The sequence below is a fragment of the Alexandromys fortis genome, unplaced genomic scaffold, assembly GCF_014885135.2.
Source record: "Alexandromys fortis isolate MF-2015 unplaced genomic scaffold, M_Fortis_MF-2015_v1.1 scaffold_140, whole genome shotgun sequence".
In the NCBI taxonomy this organism is placed as follows: Eukaryota; Metazoa; Chordata; class Mammalia; order Rodentia; family Cricetidae; genus Alexandromys; species Alexandromys fortis.
The window spans coordinates 2,206,066-2,221,697 of NW_026068048.1; the positions used below are offsets into that span (position 1 = coordinate 2,206,066).

The 15,632-nt window shown below is 54.1% G+C and overlaps 1 protein-coding gene across 6 annotated transcripts; it reads right to left on the bottom strand.

Moving 5' to 3' along the window:
- Positions 1 to 12: 12 nt before the first annotated feature.
- Positions 13 to 13,683, bottom strand: Arhgap33 (Rho GTPase activating protein 33). 6 transcript variants are annotated; one of them, XM_050119146.1, is made up of 22 exons: positions 13,561 to 13,654; positions 12,724 to 12,833; positions 11,580 to 11,677; positions 11,412 to 11,496; positions 10,972 to 11,052; positions 10,732 to 10,869; positions 10,181 to 10,273; positions 8,681 to 8,803; positions 8,522 to 8,599; positions 8,373 to 8,439; positions 8,236 to 8,295; positions 7,993 to 8,145; positions 7,818 to 7,920; positions 6,302 to 6,446; positions 6,142 to 6,224; positions 5,950 to 6,057; positions 4,791 to 4,936; positions 3,993 to 4,602; positions 3,764 to 3,909; positions 3,607 to 3,681; positions 1,732 to 2,394; positions 13 to 1,643 (listed from the first exon to the last, which is right to left on the bottom strand). In XM_050119146.1, the coding sequence occupies exons 2-22, from the start codon at positions 12,799 to 12,801 to the stop codon at positions 388 to 390; spliced, it is 4,389 nt and encodes a 1,462-aa protein (XP_049975103.1). In that variant the 5' UTR covers positions 12,802 to 12,833; positions 13,561 to 13,654; the 3' UTR covers positions 13 to 387. The 6 variants fall into 6 exon arrangements, with proteins under 6 accessions (XP_049975103.1, XP_049975104.1, XP_049975106.1 ...); XM_050119147.1 differs by lacking the exon at positions 12,724 to 12,833 and having other exon boundaries at positions 13,561 to 13,683; XM_050119149.1 differs by having other exon boundaries at positions 3,993 to 4,146; positions 12,724 to 13,670.
- Positions 13,684 to 15,632: the final 1,949 nt, after the last annotated feature.

A 15,632-nucleotide genomic window follows, 5' to 3' on the forward strand; every position in this document is an offset into this window, starting at 1 on the left:
TGGCTCCAGAAGTCAAATTTTTGCCATTTTTATTTATTAATGTTGTCAGGTGGTTTAGTGGGGTGCGTAGGGAGAGGTGGGCAGGGACTGTCTCCCCACCCTGTGCACAGAGCAGCAAGGGCTGGAGGCTCCTGGAGGGAGGAGGAGGACAGGGTATCAGCCATGTTCCACCACTCCCAATTTGTGCAAGGGCCCCAGGAGGGAGGTGGGGGAGGTCACACCCTGCAACTCAGGGTACGGACATGATGATTTTGGGTTAGGGACCCACATCAGAGCAAGTTACAAAGTTAGAAACCTGGAGTGGGGTAGCGGGCTCAAGAAAATACAAAACAAAGGATTGACTTGGACCAAGATCCAATGTGGGGAGGGTCCTTTCTTGGCCCTAGCTCAGCAGTAACTTCTGGTCTGTCCTTCGGAATGTAGGGACCAGCTGGGAGTGGGATAAGGAGGAGGGGGACCAGCCCCCTCTCCTCTATGTCCTCCATTTCTGTACAAGGATCCTCGAAGTTCGCCTCCCCTCCCATAGGCTGGTGGAGCTGCCCTATAGAGCAGGAGAGGCTCAGGGGAGCCCCAAGGTCCAGGTACCCGATGTGGGGTACGGGGACCCCAAGGAGCCCGCTGCTTCTGGGGGAGGCGGGGAACAGGGGGCCCAGGATCTGACCGGCTTCGGGGGTGGGCAGGAGGAGAGGAGGAGGAGGAAGAGGCAGGTGATGAGCCCCTGGGCCCTAGGGCTAGGTTGACATAGAGGGGCTCAGGCCGGGTAGGGCGCCGGACAATGTGCTGAGAGACTGAGTGGCTAAGATGGTCAGGTGGAAAGCAGGAGGGAGGCGGTGGGTAGCTGAGCAGGAAGTCAGGGGACCTGTGGAGTGGTGGTGACTGGCCAAGCATGCCATATGAGGCATTGAGCCTGTCGGGAGGCATGGAGCGAAATGGACTCCAGGGCTGGCTGGGGCCAGAGTAGGAGGTCCCCTCCCCTGCCCCGATCTCGTAGTACAGATTGTCTCCCCTGTCAAGTGCTGAGGAAGCACCCAGAGAGTTCCTCCAGACTGGGGCCGGGGAGCTGGGTGGGAATGATGGGGGACCCAGGGAGTACAAGCCTTGTTTGGGGATCCCAAGGAAAGGTGGCAGACACTCCCGGGGGGCTGAGAAGAAACTGGGGTTAGAACCCTGTGAAGGGACAGAACATGGGGACTGGGCTGTCATCTCTGGGGCATCCCTGTAAGCCCCACCTGCCCTAATCTGGGCACTGACATGGGAAGGGCCTCTGGGACCCCTCCTTGAGGTCCCCAAGGGCCGCTGGCTTCTCATCAGGCTCCCATCACTTTGTTGTCTTGGGAGGTAAGGTGGAGGACCTGGAGCCCAGGCATCTGGGTGGGCTAAGGAGGGAGGGTGTAGTCCACTCCCTGAAGTCCCCAAAGGCTCCCCACCCACCTCTAGGGATAGTGAGCGACGAAAAGGGGAGTGGGGAGCAGGTGGGGTGCCCCCCTGCTCTTGTTGGCTCTGTTGCTCTGCCACCTGCTGAGCCCTCTCAGCCAAAGCCAGGGCCATGAGACGAGCTGGGTTCTTGGGGGGTGGGGGTGGAGCCCCACCAGGGCGCAGTAGAGACAAGGGTGGGGGCAATAATGGTGAATCCATGCCAGGACCTACAATACAGAAAGGAATAGAAAGGGGGTCAGCTGGGTCCTGGGACAGTTTGGGGACTGGGTGTGAGATCTACTGAATAAGACTCACTGTACTGGCCTGGAGCTCCCCGGGGACCTGCTGGTGCTAGCTTACTGCTGATCTCCTGCTGACAAGTGTCACTTAGCTGGGCCTCAGCTCCACGCAGCAGCAGAGGGATGAGATGGGGGCGCAGGCCTGGGTTAGGGCTCAGAGCTGGTGTTGGGGTGACTGAGGCAGGTGTTCCTCCAGCCCCCAGCAATTCCAGGACAGCAGGTGGCACTGATACAGCCAGTGGCTCTGAGATGTCCAGGGCAGTGGGCGAAGCAGGGTTGGTGGGTCCATGGGGTGACAGGGCTTGTGGGGTTGCCCGAGGTGGGAAGGCAGAGGCAGAGGCTGGAGGTGCTGGGCTGGCAGGAGGTGCAGGGTCCCCTGGGGTAGGGCTGCTGCAGCGAAAGGTAAGGGGATCAAAGTCGAGTCCCCGGAGCCCTTCCAGACAGCGGGGAGGACTGAAATCCAGCTCATCGCCATCATCTAGCCAGGCTGATGTGCGGTGTGAGGGGGACCCAGAGAGTGGCCCCAGGCCAGCTGCTGAGGACTCTGAGGAGGAGGACGAAGATGAAGATGACGAGGAAGAAGAGGACAGGCTCTCACATGAGCCAGCAGGTGCTGGGCCCACAGGGAAAGCATCACTACTGGAATGAGGTCGTCGCAGCCGGTGCAGCCTCTGGAGGCCTGTTGGGAGGGGGCAGCACAGAGGTGAGAACCTTACAGACCAAAAGACCCCTTGAGGACTTGGCAGAAACCATGTGAAAGGAAGCAGAGCTCCCTAGAGGACGCCTGACTCAGAAAGAGCTGTTCAGAACATGAGTGGTTATGAACTAGTCCAGATCCAGAGCGAGGGTGTCATCCAGTGCATAGCTATGAAGCATGAGCATGGCAGGCTGTCACACACTCTGTAGGGTGTCCAGATGGACACCCGCCCTGGAAAACCACTGGCTGTTCTGATGCTGTGAGCGTGTGCTGAGCCCACACAGCAGCAGCTTCATTCACTCCTGAGCATCACGCAGAGCCTGCTCACTAGGAGTGTGACAGGATTGCTGACAAGAACCACCAAAGCCATTGGGTGGAGAATGGTGAACACAAGACACACACACATATGCACACACAGAGAGAGAGAGAGAGAGAGAGAGAGAGAGAGAGAGAGAGAGAGAGAGAGAGAGCGAGCAGTGGGAGGAGCTAAGTTGCACTGGTCAATGTAGATGGTGGTCTGGTTGTGTGTTCTAAAAATCAAGCAGCATATGCAGTCTGCCTCCCACTTCCCATGTTGCCCACACATGGATCAGAGCAACTGGAACTGAGCAACAAGGCTTTCACATAGACACCTGCAGGGGCGTGAGCCTCCAGAGTGAGGGATGATGGCTGTCAAGAGGATGCCTCTGGTCAGGGGCAGCAGCAGGGAGGCACTCCCAGGTAAGTTATGGGGACTCTTTTAATTGCATCCAGAGTGTTTGGGGATGTTGATAACATTACCTAAGTATTTTCAAAAGGAACGACTAAACAAAAGACCCTGTATGAACTAGTGAATGCAGTGTGTATCGTCAATAGCAATTTATATCTAAGTCGTACCTTAGACTTATCTAGCTTACGCCTGAGGCCTTGGTTTTAAAAGTCTAAATCCCTTGCTCGATCTGGTGACTCACACATGTAATCTCAGTTCTTAGGCTCAAGACAGTTAAGAGTTGTGGGGCCAGCCTGGACTATACAGGCCAGCCAGAACAACATTAGCAAGACCCAGCCTTAAAACCATAACAAAATCTCCTAAAACAAACAAAACAAACCCAAGGCCCTCTCCTCCAATCTGAAGTACAACATTTAAAGGTGAAACCAGGGCCTTGATTCCTCCTAGCTCAACTTGGGCACATGTAGGGTCCACACTATGCTCACCAGCCCCGCTGGCCTGCGATGACAGAGACTCCTCACTTTTGGCAGATCTCAGTGTGACAGTGTCAGGTCTGCTACCTGTAGGGAGAAGAGAAGTCACCGGCCTCTCCAGTACTATAGCCACTCACGTCACCCACACAGCAAGGGCTCAGCCTCTGACCTGTAGGCTGTGGTGCAGCCCGGCTGCCGCCCAGCCAGGGCAGGGGCTTCTTCCGGGGTATGCTGGGGCCCCGCCCCAGAGCAAAGAATGTCTTCCAACTGCTACCCCCTGGCTTCCGTTGTTTCTCTGCTCTCTCTCTTTTCCTTCTGGAGTTTGGGTGAGAGAGAGCAGGCAGTTTGAGAAACCAGGGCTCCCAGCTACTCTTCCCTCTCCAGCATCACATGCATACCTTTCCACTGGTGAGGCTGGGGTCTTGGGAGTTGTGGGCTCAGTAGGCGTTCCAAGACGGCCCTGGGTGCGTGCCTGGGCTTCCTCCAGTGTCAGCAGGCGAGTGGAGGGACTGCTTCCCGCAAGGGACTTAGGTCTGGGAAGGAGGCAGCGACCTGGAGAGGTCCGAAAGGGGACAAGTATAAGCTTTGGGCCACTTGAGACTACAGGCAAAGCCAAGCGCCACAGCCCAAGCCCCGGCCCCGCAGCGTGCCCACCCGGGCTGGCAAGGCAGGGGCCGGTGTAGATCAGGCGGGAATGGGGGGGCAGCAGGCAGGTAAGGAGGAAGGGTGAGGCAGAACGAGCTGATGAGAAGGCAGCTCCCAGCAGCCAGCAAGGGCAGTGGCTCTGGTCAGTTACCTCGGGCCAGAGGGCCCTCCGACGAGCAGAATCCTGACTGGGCTGGGGTCCGGGGCAGGGCAGGGAGTCTGGGCAGGGCCAGGGTGGGGTCAAGTCTGGGGACCTCCCACCTCCTCCCAGGTGGACCCAAGGCCCCAAGGGCCCCCCGGAGCTATAAGGGGTGAAGGAAGAACGGCGTCCTGGCCAAGAAGTGGGGATCCTGGGCGTAGGAGCTGAAATGAGAAGGAGGGGGGGCGCGGGGAGGGATGGGCCAGGGTGGGGTCCTCAAGGAGCTGGGGGGGAGGTCTAGTCAGTGGAGTAAGGGTAGGGCCAGGAGCCCACCTGCCCTCCCACTGCAGCCCTGACAGAGCCTGACACTGAAGGGCAGTAGCCAGGATGCCAGCGGATGGACTGGACATACCTGCAGGGTCCAGGCCAGCAGAGGTGAAGGTATCACTGAACAGGACCTCCACGTGGGTGAGCAGGAATTCCACCACCACCGACTGCACCCGGACCTCACGGAAGGCTGCTGCCCCGCCCAGCCCCACTGACTCCAGCTCCATAGACCTGGAGGCAGGGCAAGTAAGGCCACATACCTTGAGCCTGATTGGCAGTGTGTGGTGCCAACTGCAGAGACCACTGTCCTTCCAGCCTATACCTCTGCCAGTCTTGAAGTGACAGCAGCTAGAAATGGGCTTTCAACTCTTCCCAGACCTGTTCCCCCCCCCACCTCCTCTACCTCTGTCAGTCCTGAGCACCCACATTCAATCTGTCAGTAAACCACCACTGCACCTGGACCTCCGAAAGTCTGTTCAGATTCTAACACACCCCTTCTGCCCCATCCTGTTTGGTACAGTTCAGGAAAGTATCCCCAAAATGTCCACACAGTAAAGACTTGGTCCCCAAGGTGGGGATTTAGGAGGTGGGACCTGGTGGAACCTTTATGTCACTAGAGGCATGCTCTCAAAGACAATCATGGGGTCCTGGATCTCCCCTAACCATTCCTGTGTCCTGTGAAGTTTTATTCTACCACATACTACCACCATGTTACCCTGTCACAAACCCAAAGACCACATGGAGTCAGTTGATTGTGGAATGAAATGAGACTGTGTTTCAAAACAAACGCTTCCTCTTTAGAAGCTAACTGCTATGGGTATTTTGTTATAGTTACAGAAAAGCTGACTGATGTAGTCCAATCTCCATTCTCATGTGGACGTCCTGCTCTGTTCCTTCCCCTGCTCAACACACTGTCCTCAGACTGTTAGGCTTTCCCAGCTTAGAGGCCTGCCTTGGCTATACTTCAACCCACAATGAAATCTTCACTATGACCTCTAAGTCTGGTCTCCTCTCATCTGTGACTTGGTCCTCTGCTCCCTGCCCTTGCTCTTTCACTCAACTGCAGCCCAACAAACGTCCCTGGGATTCCTTCTAACCCCCAGGTCCATATCTGCCTCAGGTTTGTACTCTGCTCCCTCTGTAATCTGATTCTCCCCAGATACTCTCGTGGATCCCATGTTGGTCTTTACACAAGTGTTATTTTACACAAGTGAATGGAGTCTGCCCCACTGAAAGAAGCTTACCGTAGCAGGTTGGGTGCCCAAACAATGGCCAGGTTGCGGGCATGCATGCTGGTGTTAGCACTGTGTCTTGCCATTCGGGCCAGGTGCCTCAGCAGGTACTCTAGGGTCCTGGGGGCAGAAGTCATAGCAGACAATTGCTCACCTCAGTTCCCTGCACCCCTACTGTAGTCCTTCTTGACCCTGCCCATTTACCTGTAGTGTGGAGGGGGCAGCTGCTGGATGACATCGTGTACTCGCACCAGGCGTTCTTCCTCTCCAGGCACTGACATGGCCTCCTGCGATGATGGACAGGCATGATGGTGCTGGGCCATATGCAGCTGGCCCCTCTGCCCTGGCCAGTCCCTTTACTCACGCTGAACTTCCCATAGAGCTGGTAAGTGAGCAAGGGGTTGGGCAGCTCCCGGAAGTAGAGCTTGCACAGGGAGGACACACTGTGGATATCTTGTAGGAAGGCAGGGCCAGACAGCTCGGGGATCCTCTCGCTATCAAACTCATGCCTGAGAATCACCAGATCAAGGAGAAGAAGGTGTGTTAACCTGGTTCATCAGGTCATGACCCCTACCCCAACCTACAAGTCTCACAGATGGATGCAACACTCTACCCCAGGCCCTGTGCAGGGATCCAGAAGGAAAATCTTACTGAATCTCCCAATGACCCTGAGTGGCAAAGACAAGGGAGCAATTTTAGAAAGGGGAGCATTGAGGCTCATGTGTAAGATGCCTCTGCTACTTCAGGCCAACTCCAAAGTCTAACTATGCTCCTGCCATAGGCCACATGCTGTGCCATTCTCAGGGCTTTAAGCAGTCCCTGGGAAATGAAGGCACCAATAGCCCCTGCTCACTACTCTGTTGACTGTCTGCTGCTCACAGGGAAAGCCTTTCCCCTCTGCGATTCCACCCAACTCACTGCTCCCTCAACTCTCGCCTGCAGTCTCTGCTGGCCCCTGTCCTTGCCACATTCTTTCCCACTTTTATGCCTCCTTGGCTCAGAACCTTCTGGTGTTTCCCTTAAATGAAATCCAAATTCTAAATCATCCAAGTGGCACTGTACAAGTGGAGCTGGGGTGTGGCTCACTGATAGAGTACCTGCCTAGAAACCCCAGAAGGGCTAGGAGCATGGCTCAGCAATGGAGTGCTTGCTTAGCATGCACATAGTCATCCCAGTACTGAAGTGCAAGAAGCCCTGCATGTGCTGCCTGGGTGAGTCTCCCTACTGTCTCCACTGCTATACCCCTGCATGGCTGCTGCCTCCACCACGGGCACTTTTAATAGGATATTGCCTGCTCTCTCACCTCTTTCCCATGAGGTCTCCTCCTTCTTCCACTACTCAAGACTATGAGCTCTCCATCCTGGTTTTCTTTTGTAGTGGTGGTGTTTTGTTTTGGGTTTTGGGAAAGTCTCTTACATAACTCCAGCTGGCCTAGAACTCCCTACGTGGTCAACTATGACCTGAATGCCTGATTCCCCTACCTCTACCTCCCAAGTGCTGTGATTCCTGGCATAGCCAACTATTCCTTGCTCTTTCTCCTTGTTTATTTTGGTCCTCATTAGCCCAAATCTATTTTTCTCCACTACAACTGTAGTACCTCAGCCATCTTGTTTGTCCCTCAAGGCCTTCCAGGTGTGTCATTTACTGTGGTGCCCCCAGCCCTAGAGTCAGTCTTGGCATGTGGTAGGGTCCATGGAGCTGACCCTCTGGGGATGCTACTTTTACTCTCACTGTCCAGCGTTGGCCTGGCTGTCACCTCCTCAAGGAAGCCTCAGGTCACCATTGCACCATGCCTTCCTAACTCCCAACAAATATGACCCTGACATGTAGCACAGGGCTGGGACAGAAGGTGCTAATAAATGTAGGCTGTGTGTGCTCACCGAAGCCTCTGGATGTTGGAGGACACGCCTGAGAGCCGGTAGATTCCATCCACCACACCATGGGCCTCAATGAACTCGGAGCAGCATCGCAACACTTGGGGCACTGGGAGAAAGAAGCAGTGTCAGGACCAGAGCTGCAGCTGAGGCAGGATGGGTGAGAGATCCCAGGCCTCACCATCCTGGCCTGAGTTGCTGAGGTGCTCTCCAAGATCACAACCGAATACCCTCTGCCGCAGGATTCCCCGTTGGCGCAGCCGCTGGCGGGAGGGTCGAGAGCGCATGAAGGTGCGGAGGAGCCCTGCCAGCTTCCCACGTGGCCGAGGCACAGCTGTGGGGGCAAAAGCAGACCACTTAGAGTCAGGAGCACAAATGATTAGGTGGGGCCAGAGGCAGAGACCTGATCCCTTGTTTGCATTACCTGAGGTCAAAGAAGAGATACCCTGAGGAGCTGGGATGCCACACAGGGGACTGTCAGCGTCTGTGGGGTGGATAATTGTAGAGAGGACAGGTGGTAGGCAGAGGGTGAGGGGACTGCCCACTCTCCTTGGTACTCACCTGCCTTTAGGCCAGGGCCTGGCCTCTCTGTGAAGAGCTCCACACACTCACTGGGGAAGAAACCAACCTGAGGAAGGACCACAGTCAGTAGCTGGGGCACCCTGGTGGGCAATGTGCCCTACTGCACATGTCCACCTCACCCAGCTCACCTGAAAACCCCGTTTGCCCCGCCACCAGCTCCGATCCTCTGTAGGTGGCATGTCGATCACTGAGACAATGTCTCCCACCTGGGAATGGGTAGAAGAAGGGGGTTCAGGAAAGGCAGGAGAAACAGAACATGGGTAGAGGCCATTGCTGTCAAGTCTCACCTCAAAGGACAGCTCATCTGGTGCCTGGGCAGTGTACCGCTTGACCACGTGGGCGGCAGCCACAGCAGGAATGTTGAGAGAGGCCTCTTCACTGAGGAGTAGGCGCCGGCCATGGTTGTCCAGCTGAGACAGAGTCAAAATTTGGCAAGGGGAAGTCAGAGCCATCAGTAAAGTCACACAAGCCTCCTCTATGTCCAGTGAGGCCACCACTTATCTATCAGAGTAGCTGTCAGTCAGAACCATAGTCCAAACACATAGATTCTTTTTGTTTACTTGTTTTTTTTTTATTTGTTTTTGTTTGTTTTTTTCAAGACAGGGTTTCTCTATGTAGCTTTGGAGCCTGTCCTGGACCTCGTTCTTTTGACCAGGCTGGCCTCGAACTCACAGAGATCCGCTTGCCTCTGCCTTATGAGTTCTGGGTTCTGGGATTAATGGTAAACAACCACCACCTGACCAAACACCTAGATTCTTATTGCCTCTAAAAAAAAAAAAAAAAAAGGCTGGTGAGACGGCTCAGCAGTTAAGAGTGTTTGCTAGAGGACCCAGGTTCAGTTCTCAGCACCCACATGGCAGCTCACAACTGTTTGAGACTCTAATTCCAAGGGAGCCAGGCAATGGTGGCACACGCCTTTATTCCCAGCACTCGGGAGGCAGAGGCAGGCAGATCTCTGTGAGTTCGAGACCAGCCTGGTCTACAGAGCTAGTTCCAGGACAGGCTCCAAAGCCACAGAGAAACCCTGTCTCAAAAAAACAAAACAAAACAAAAAAAAAAATCCAAGGGGATCTGATCCTTTTATCCAACCTCTACAGTCACACATATGGTGGACACACATACAGCCAAACACTCACCCACATGAAATTAAAAAAAAATTAAAGGGGGCTGGAGAGATGGCTCAGAGGTTAAGAGCACTGCCTGCTCTTCCAAAGGTCCTGAGTTCAATTCCCAGCAACCACATGGTGGCTCACAACCATCTGTAAAGAGGTCTGGAGCCCTCTTCTGGCCTACAGACATACAAACAGAAAAAAAAATAAATAAAAAAAAAATAAATAAATATTTAAAAAAAAATTAAAGCCAACAAAATAATAACAGCAAGAAAAAAAGTTGTCTCTTCTTCCCTACCCCAACTTGTCCCAAGACTTCCCTGTCCCCAAAACCCCCACAGATACCTGCACCTTCATCCTTCATAGCAGACACTGGCATTTTGTCCATTAAATTCATTAAGTTTATGTCACTGTCAGCCAGATGTACTGTGAGTCACAGCAACACACTTCTAACTAGTATACCTTTAAATCTCCACAGCCACACAACTACACACACACACACACACACACCCCTACCTTTCTCTCACAGGCATGCACCCACACAGATACTAAAATAATATCAATGCCTCCTCCCCTCTGGCTTCCTTCTTTTTCTGTGCCCACACACTCTAGGCTGCTTCTTGTGCCTCAGACACTTCTCACTAGATCCTAGCTCCAGCTTCTCCATGCCAGGCCCACCTCCATCCAAGTGAGCACAGGCCCACAGTTGAGGTTACTGTCCACCAGTCCTGACAGGGTCTCCAGGTACTGCAGCAGCAATGGTACCAGCATCTGGGAGCAAATTGCCAAGGATGACTCCTGTGAATGGATGAGGACAGAGCCCACTCCCCTCCAGCAGGACCCAAGCTCATCTCTCAGCAAGGCTGAAATCCAGCCCGGATGCCTGGGCGTGGCTCAGCTGTTAGCTTCTGAAAAGCCCTCATATCACACTGAGCTGAGCTTTGGAGTGGAACTGATGTGGCCGTGCTGGCCTGTGAACCCTTGAACCTTCCCATAACCGCCAAACCAAAGGGGCCCTCTAGTCTCCTGTCCTGTTTCTAAGGCTTCTCCATTCTGATTGTTGGAACTCAGATCGTACCACTGGAACCTTCCAAGTGCTGAGATTACAGGCTCACACCAGCACGTCCTACTCAAGAGATCTGAACTATTTCCCTCGCCTTGCTGGCTGTACACATGGCTGATGAGGACACCCTTGATGGCTCAGGCAGGGACTGAGACAAGCGGGTTACCTGGGCAGCCCTGGCACCCTCTGGGGGTGGAGGGAGCTCTGGGAGACAGGAAAATCTCCGGTCAAATATGCACCGGTGGAGATGGGCATCCAGGGAACGGAAATCATCATAGCTCCGGAGAACTGGCCAGGAGCGACCCTGTGGGAGCAGTCAGGACAGAGAGTACAGACTCCATTACACAGAGCTGAAGACTACAGTGACTAGTCCCTCAGGCTAGATGAGAGGCAAGGGCAGCCTCACCTGACAGGTCACCTGTACTCCAAACACCAGCTCATTTTCTCCAGAGAGGCTGGGGCCTTCACGCTCTGGAGACAGCAGGAGCTGCAGAAAGAAGCACAAACCAAAGAGAGGGCTTCAGTTTTGTCCCAGACCTAACCTTTCTTGGCTGGGACTATCTAGGGGTAGATCTGGTTCCCCTCTTGGACCTCCACAAGGACAAGGCCTGGCAATACCACTGTCTGGGAACAGAGCCCTGGCGTGGAGCAGGTGCCTAGCAAAAGACTGCTGTGGAAGAATACAAAGAGTTAAGTGGCGGATGGGAGAGCAGCCCTTCCAGTCGGCTCGCCTCTATTCCTGCTGGTGTCTGCTCAAACATGAGGTGGCCAGGACTCAGGGATGTGCTTAGGGACAAAGTGGCTTGCCAGCAGTTCACCTTCCCACCTGGGTAGAAGTTCCCTTACCTGAATGTGGCCAAAATCAACATTCTCATAGTGGAAGTGGGCACAGTCAGCCAGCCGGGGGAAGGGACCTCGAGGAGCTGAGAGCCTGGGAGAAAGGCAAAGTATCAGCTACAGTTCTCTCCTGGAGCTCCCCTCCCTCCTAGGATAAGCCCCTTGGCACTATCTCACCTCTTCCCGGGCTTCCCCTTTGCACCAGCCCCCCCTGAAGGGGGTACAGGCTGCACTGAGCCCTCCCCTGGGCCATCCAGACTGTCAGTGCTACGGGCCTGTAAAGCAGAAAGAAGAATCAGAGGCCCCCAGAGATGGGAGCAGGACAATGGGAGCTTTGTTATCTGCCAGCCTGGGCCTTGAGCCTTGGAGGCTCTACACATTGTCCGGCAGCAGGGGCAAAAGGGTAGGTCAACAGATGAGTGCTGGGCTGTAGCGAGCCTGCTTCTTCGTGTGTGGTCTGGGATGAAGGCTGGAGGTGCAGGGACCAGGGGTGAGCAGGTAACAGAAGCGAAAGCATGCTGGTCCTGTCTGTGCGTGTTCAAGACTCTTCTGTAGCCACTGCAGGGTACAGTCACTTGCCACTGTCTGGACTTCACAGTCCACATCTCAGTAATCTGCTCCCAACCTCTCCCCTCCTGCCAGGCTGGCTTTCACTAAGTACAAGCGTGACTGTTTTCCTAGATTCCGCTCCAATGATTCTCATGCATTCTAGATGAAGTCGGAATTCTCAGGTCTGGCAGTCAAGCTTCCTTGAGCTGGGTGCTGTTTGCCTCTACCCCCCATTCTCAGAACTCTGACTTTTCAGAACACAAGTGCCACCTTCTCATTTTCCTTCTATGCCTTTGAAAGGCTGTTCCTCAGACTGGAACCTACTTCACCCACCCAGTCACCAGGTTCTCTCCTCTTCCTTCTTCAGGTCTCACCTCATGTGTGTTGCTCCAGAAAGCCCTCTCTGTCCGTTTAGGCTGTTACACACCTTTGTCTCCATCCCCTGGGCTTCCTCCATCCCAGGCTGCACAGCTATACCTAAGCTTATCCATCTCGTTCTTAAACGCCTCTGGCGAGAAACTCATCTTTCCCATTGGACTCCGACCTCCCCTGAAGCAGGGCCCCAGGCTGGGACCCCCAGCGGGCCCGAAAGAGTTGGGCAGAGTTGGAACTGTATATTGCTCTCTGGGTCCCTGATATACCATGTGCATAGACGGGGCAACATCTGATAAATAAATTAAACCAGCTGCCAGATGGGGATTCAGGGATTTGCTAGACTGGGCTTTTCCCTCCTCCATGTCCCTGCAACCCCGAGTTCATCCCTGGGTCTCACCCTCAGAGTCTGTCCCCTGCCAGCCCATGAAGTTCCCCAAGGCAGGATGTGATCTGACTGTTTCTGTGCCTGGAGCATGGGGCCTGCACAGAGGAGGTCTCAGTGAATGTCTGTGGAGTGAGGGAATGAATGGATGAATGAACGGGAGCAGTATGGTGGGAAAGGGAGACATGGAGGAGGGGAGATGAAGACAAGAAGATGGAGAAACCCCCAAGGCTCAAGTGGAACGGAGGCACGGTGTTGGCCTCTAGGGTAGAGGAAGGCGGGAGAGGATGAGATAAAGGTTCAGATCGATGTCTGTGGGAGGATTGAGAGCGGATGGAGTGGGCTGAACAAGAAGGAAAAGGAGAAGAAAAGGGTCAGGCAGGGGATGGAGTGGGATGGGGGTGGGGCTCTGGAACGAGCAAGGGGCTGTTGGGAGCGGGAGGTGGTGGTCGGGAGGGTGGCTGGGGGATGAGGATGCTGAGGAGGGCGCCGGGATGGGGGCTGGTTTCCAGGAAACCTCAGCAGGCGCCTTCGGGGTGGGGAGAGGGTGCAGTTCACGGGACTGAACCAGCCCCCTCTTTTCTCAAGTCCGGGGTCCTCCACCACTGTCACCCCCTTTTGCAGGACTCGGAACTGGGGGGGAGGAGATGCGCACTGAGGGGGCGGGGTCGAGGCCCGGGCTGCGACCCAGGACCGGACCGAGGTGGGGACCATAGGAGACCACGAAGGAGGGTGAGGGGCAGCGGGCGGGCCGCGGGCTCGGGCGGGGCCGGGGGCGGGGCGCGCAGGGCGGGGCCGCGCGGACAGACGGGCACGCGGACAGACAGACTGATGGCCTCGAGGGCCCCTCACCACCATGGTCGCGGTAGCCTCCTCAGACCCTGGCGGCTTTCGAGTCCTCGTTCGTAATCCTCGCCGCCGCCGCCATGGTGACACAAAGGGGAGGGCGTGAGGTGCGCGCGGGCGGCCGCAGGCCCCGCCCCTAACGGCTGCCCGAGGGCTCTGGCGCGCGCCCCACGAGGGGCGGGCCAGCGGGCACGCGGAGGCCCTTTTCATTGGCTCCGATTTTGGCCTGTGGGGTACGCCCCGCCTATAAGACGGTTGTTTATTGGCTTGGGGTGAGGCTCCACCCTCCAAGGCCCTCCCCCCTTCGGTCCCGCCCACCGAAGTTTGACAGCGCCACGCCCACGGCTGCTTGGCATTGGCCGTCAGCGCCCTCCTGAGATACAAGCCCGTGTTCTTTATGCTCCGCCGCTGCCACCGTCCCTAAGCAGTTCGCCCTAATCCGCGGTGCGCGGTGGCTCCTTGGACATGCATCCCTCAAGCAGCCTTTTCGAAGTGTGTGTCTTCCAGTCTCCACCCTGTCAGTCCTGATCCTGACCCCACCCACAAGCTTTTTGATCAAGCACATCCAGCTTGTGTTAGCACCCTATCCTCTGGACATTTTCCCTTGTTTCCCCACATCTGCTTCTTACAGGGTCAGCCTCTAGTCTTTAACTCCTTTTTCTGGGAAAAGCTTCCGTATGGAAGGCTAGAACATTCACGCCTCTCAGAAAGCCAGGCACAGTATATATATTTTTTTTAATACAAAAGATAGAGCAGTGCCCAGAAAGCATTGCAGCCACACCCTTTTCCGGAAGGATGCTTCCACTGATGAGGACCTACACAGAGTCCTCTATTGGGAGCATGCCCCTGGTCCACTCGTTCAAAGACTATGATCATTTAATTAGGGGATGCACCAATAATCAAAACAAAGAAAAGAAGACAGACTTACCCACGTGGAAGCACAAACTTCTTCTGGCACCCTCTAATCCTCCCTCTCTCCTTGACCAGGATGTTATTATAACATCTTTTATTGTTCCTTGTGTCTAAACAGCCACTCCCTTCTTGAGTCAATCAAATGTGTGGTTTGTTAAAAAGACTGAAAACACATATTTACCTTGTTTCTGACATAGAGAATTGCCTGTTAGAAATCCACCCCTTTTCTCTTCATAGATACATATATCAAAACAACCCATGCCATATATATAGTCACCATCATTTTATTAAAAGTTTCTAAGATATGGCAAGTTGACATCCACATATCTACAGGGTAGACCTTACCATTGACATTTTATCTCACATCGCTTATTACTTTATTAACCCATCCAACTCATCTGTGGGTGCATTTCCAAACAAATAAGGCTGGGTGTGGTGGCACACACCTGCAATCTCAGAACCTCAGATGTGAAGGCAGGAGATTCAGAGTTCCAAGTTAGGTTTGTCTACATAGTGAATTGGAGGCTGGGCTATATAAGACCCTGTTTCAAAAGGCAAACAAACCATTATACCCATACCATCCTGGAACGTACCTGATTTCATTTATAAAAATGCAGTATTGGCATCTAAGTATTGCAACATGAATTTTGTTTTGTTTTGTTTTGTTTTTTTGAAACAGAATTTCACTATGTATCTTGGCTGGCCTGGATTTCCCTATGTACATCTGGGTTTTTTAAATAATTTATTTTTATTTGATGTGCATTGATGTTTTGCCTGCGTGTATGTCTGTGTGAGGGTGTTGGGTCCCCTGGAACTAGAGTTACGAACAGTTGTGAGCTGTCATGTGGGTGCTGGGAATTGAACCCTGGTCCTCTGGAAGAACAGTCAGTGCTCTTACCCACAGAGCCATCTCCCCAGTCCCATATCAGGTTTTTTTACACAGAGTTCACCTGCCTCTATTGGAATTAAAGGTGAATAAGTGTAGGGGAAGACCAACCAATCACCTTGCTTGAAGGGCGGGGTCCTCTAAGGTTATTTTTTACTAATAAATATGCGGGTGTGCTCCCCGCCTTCCCTTCTGCTTTCCTGTTCTCTGCAGGAACCTCGGTTCTGTAAGTCTTCTCCTTATTAAAGCTGAATATTTTATTATAATTTCTGTCTGCCTT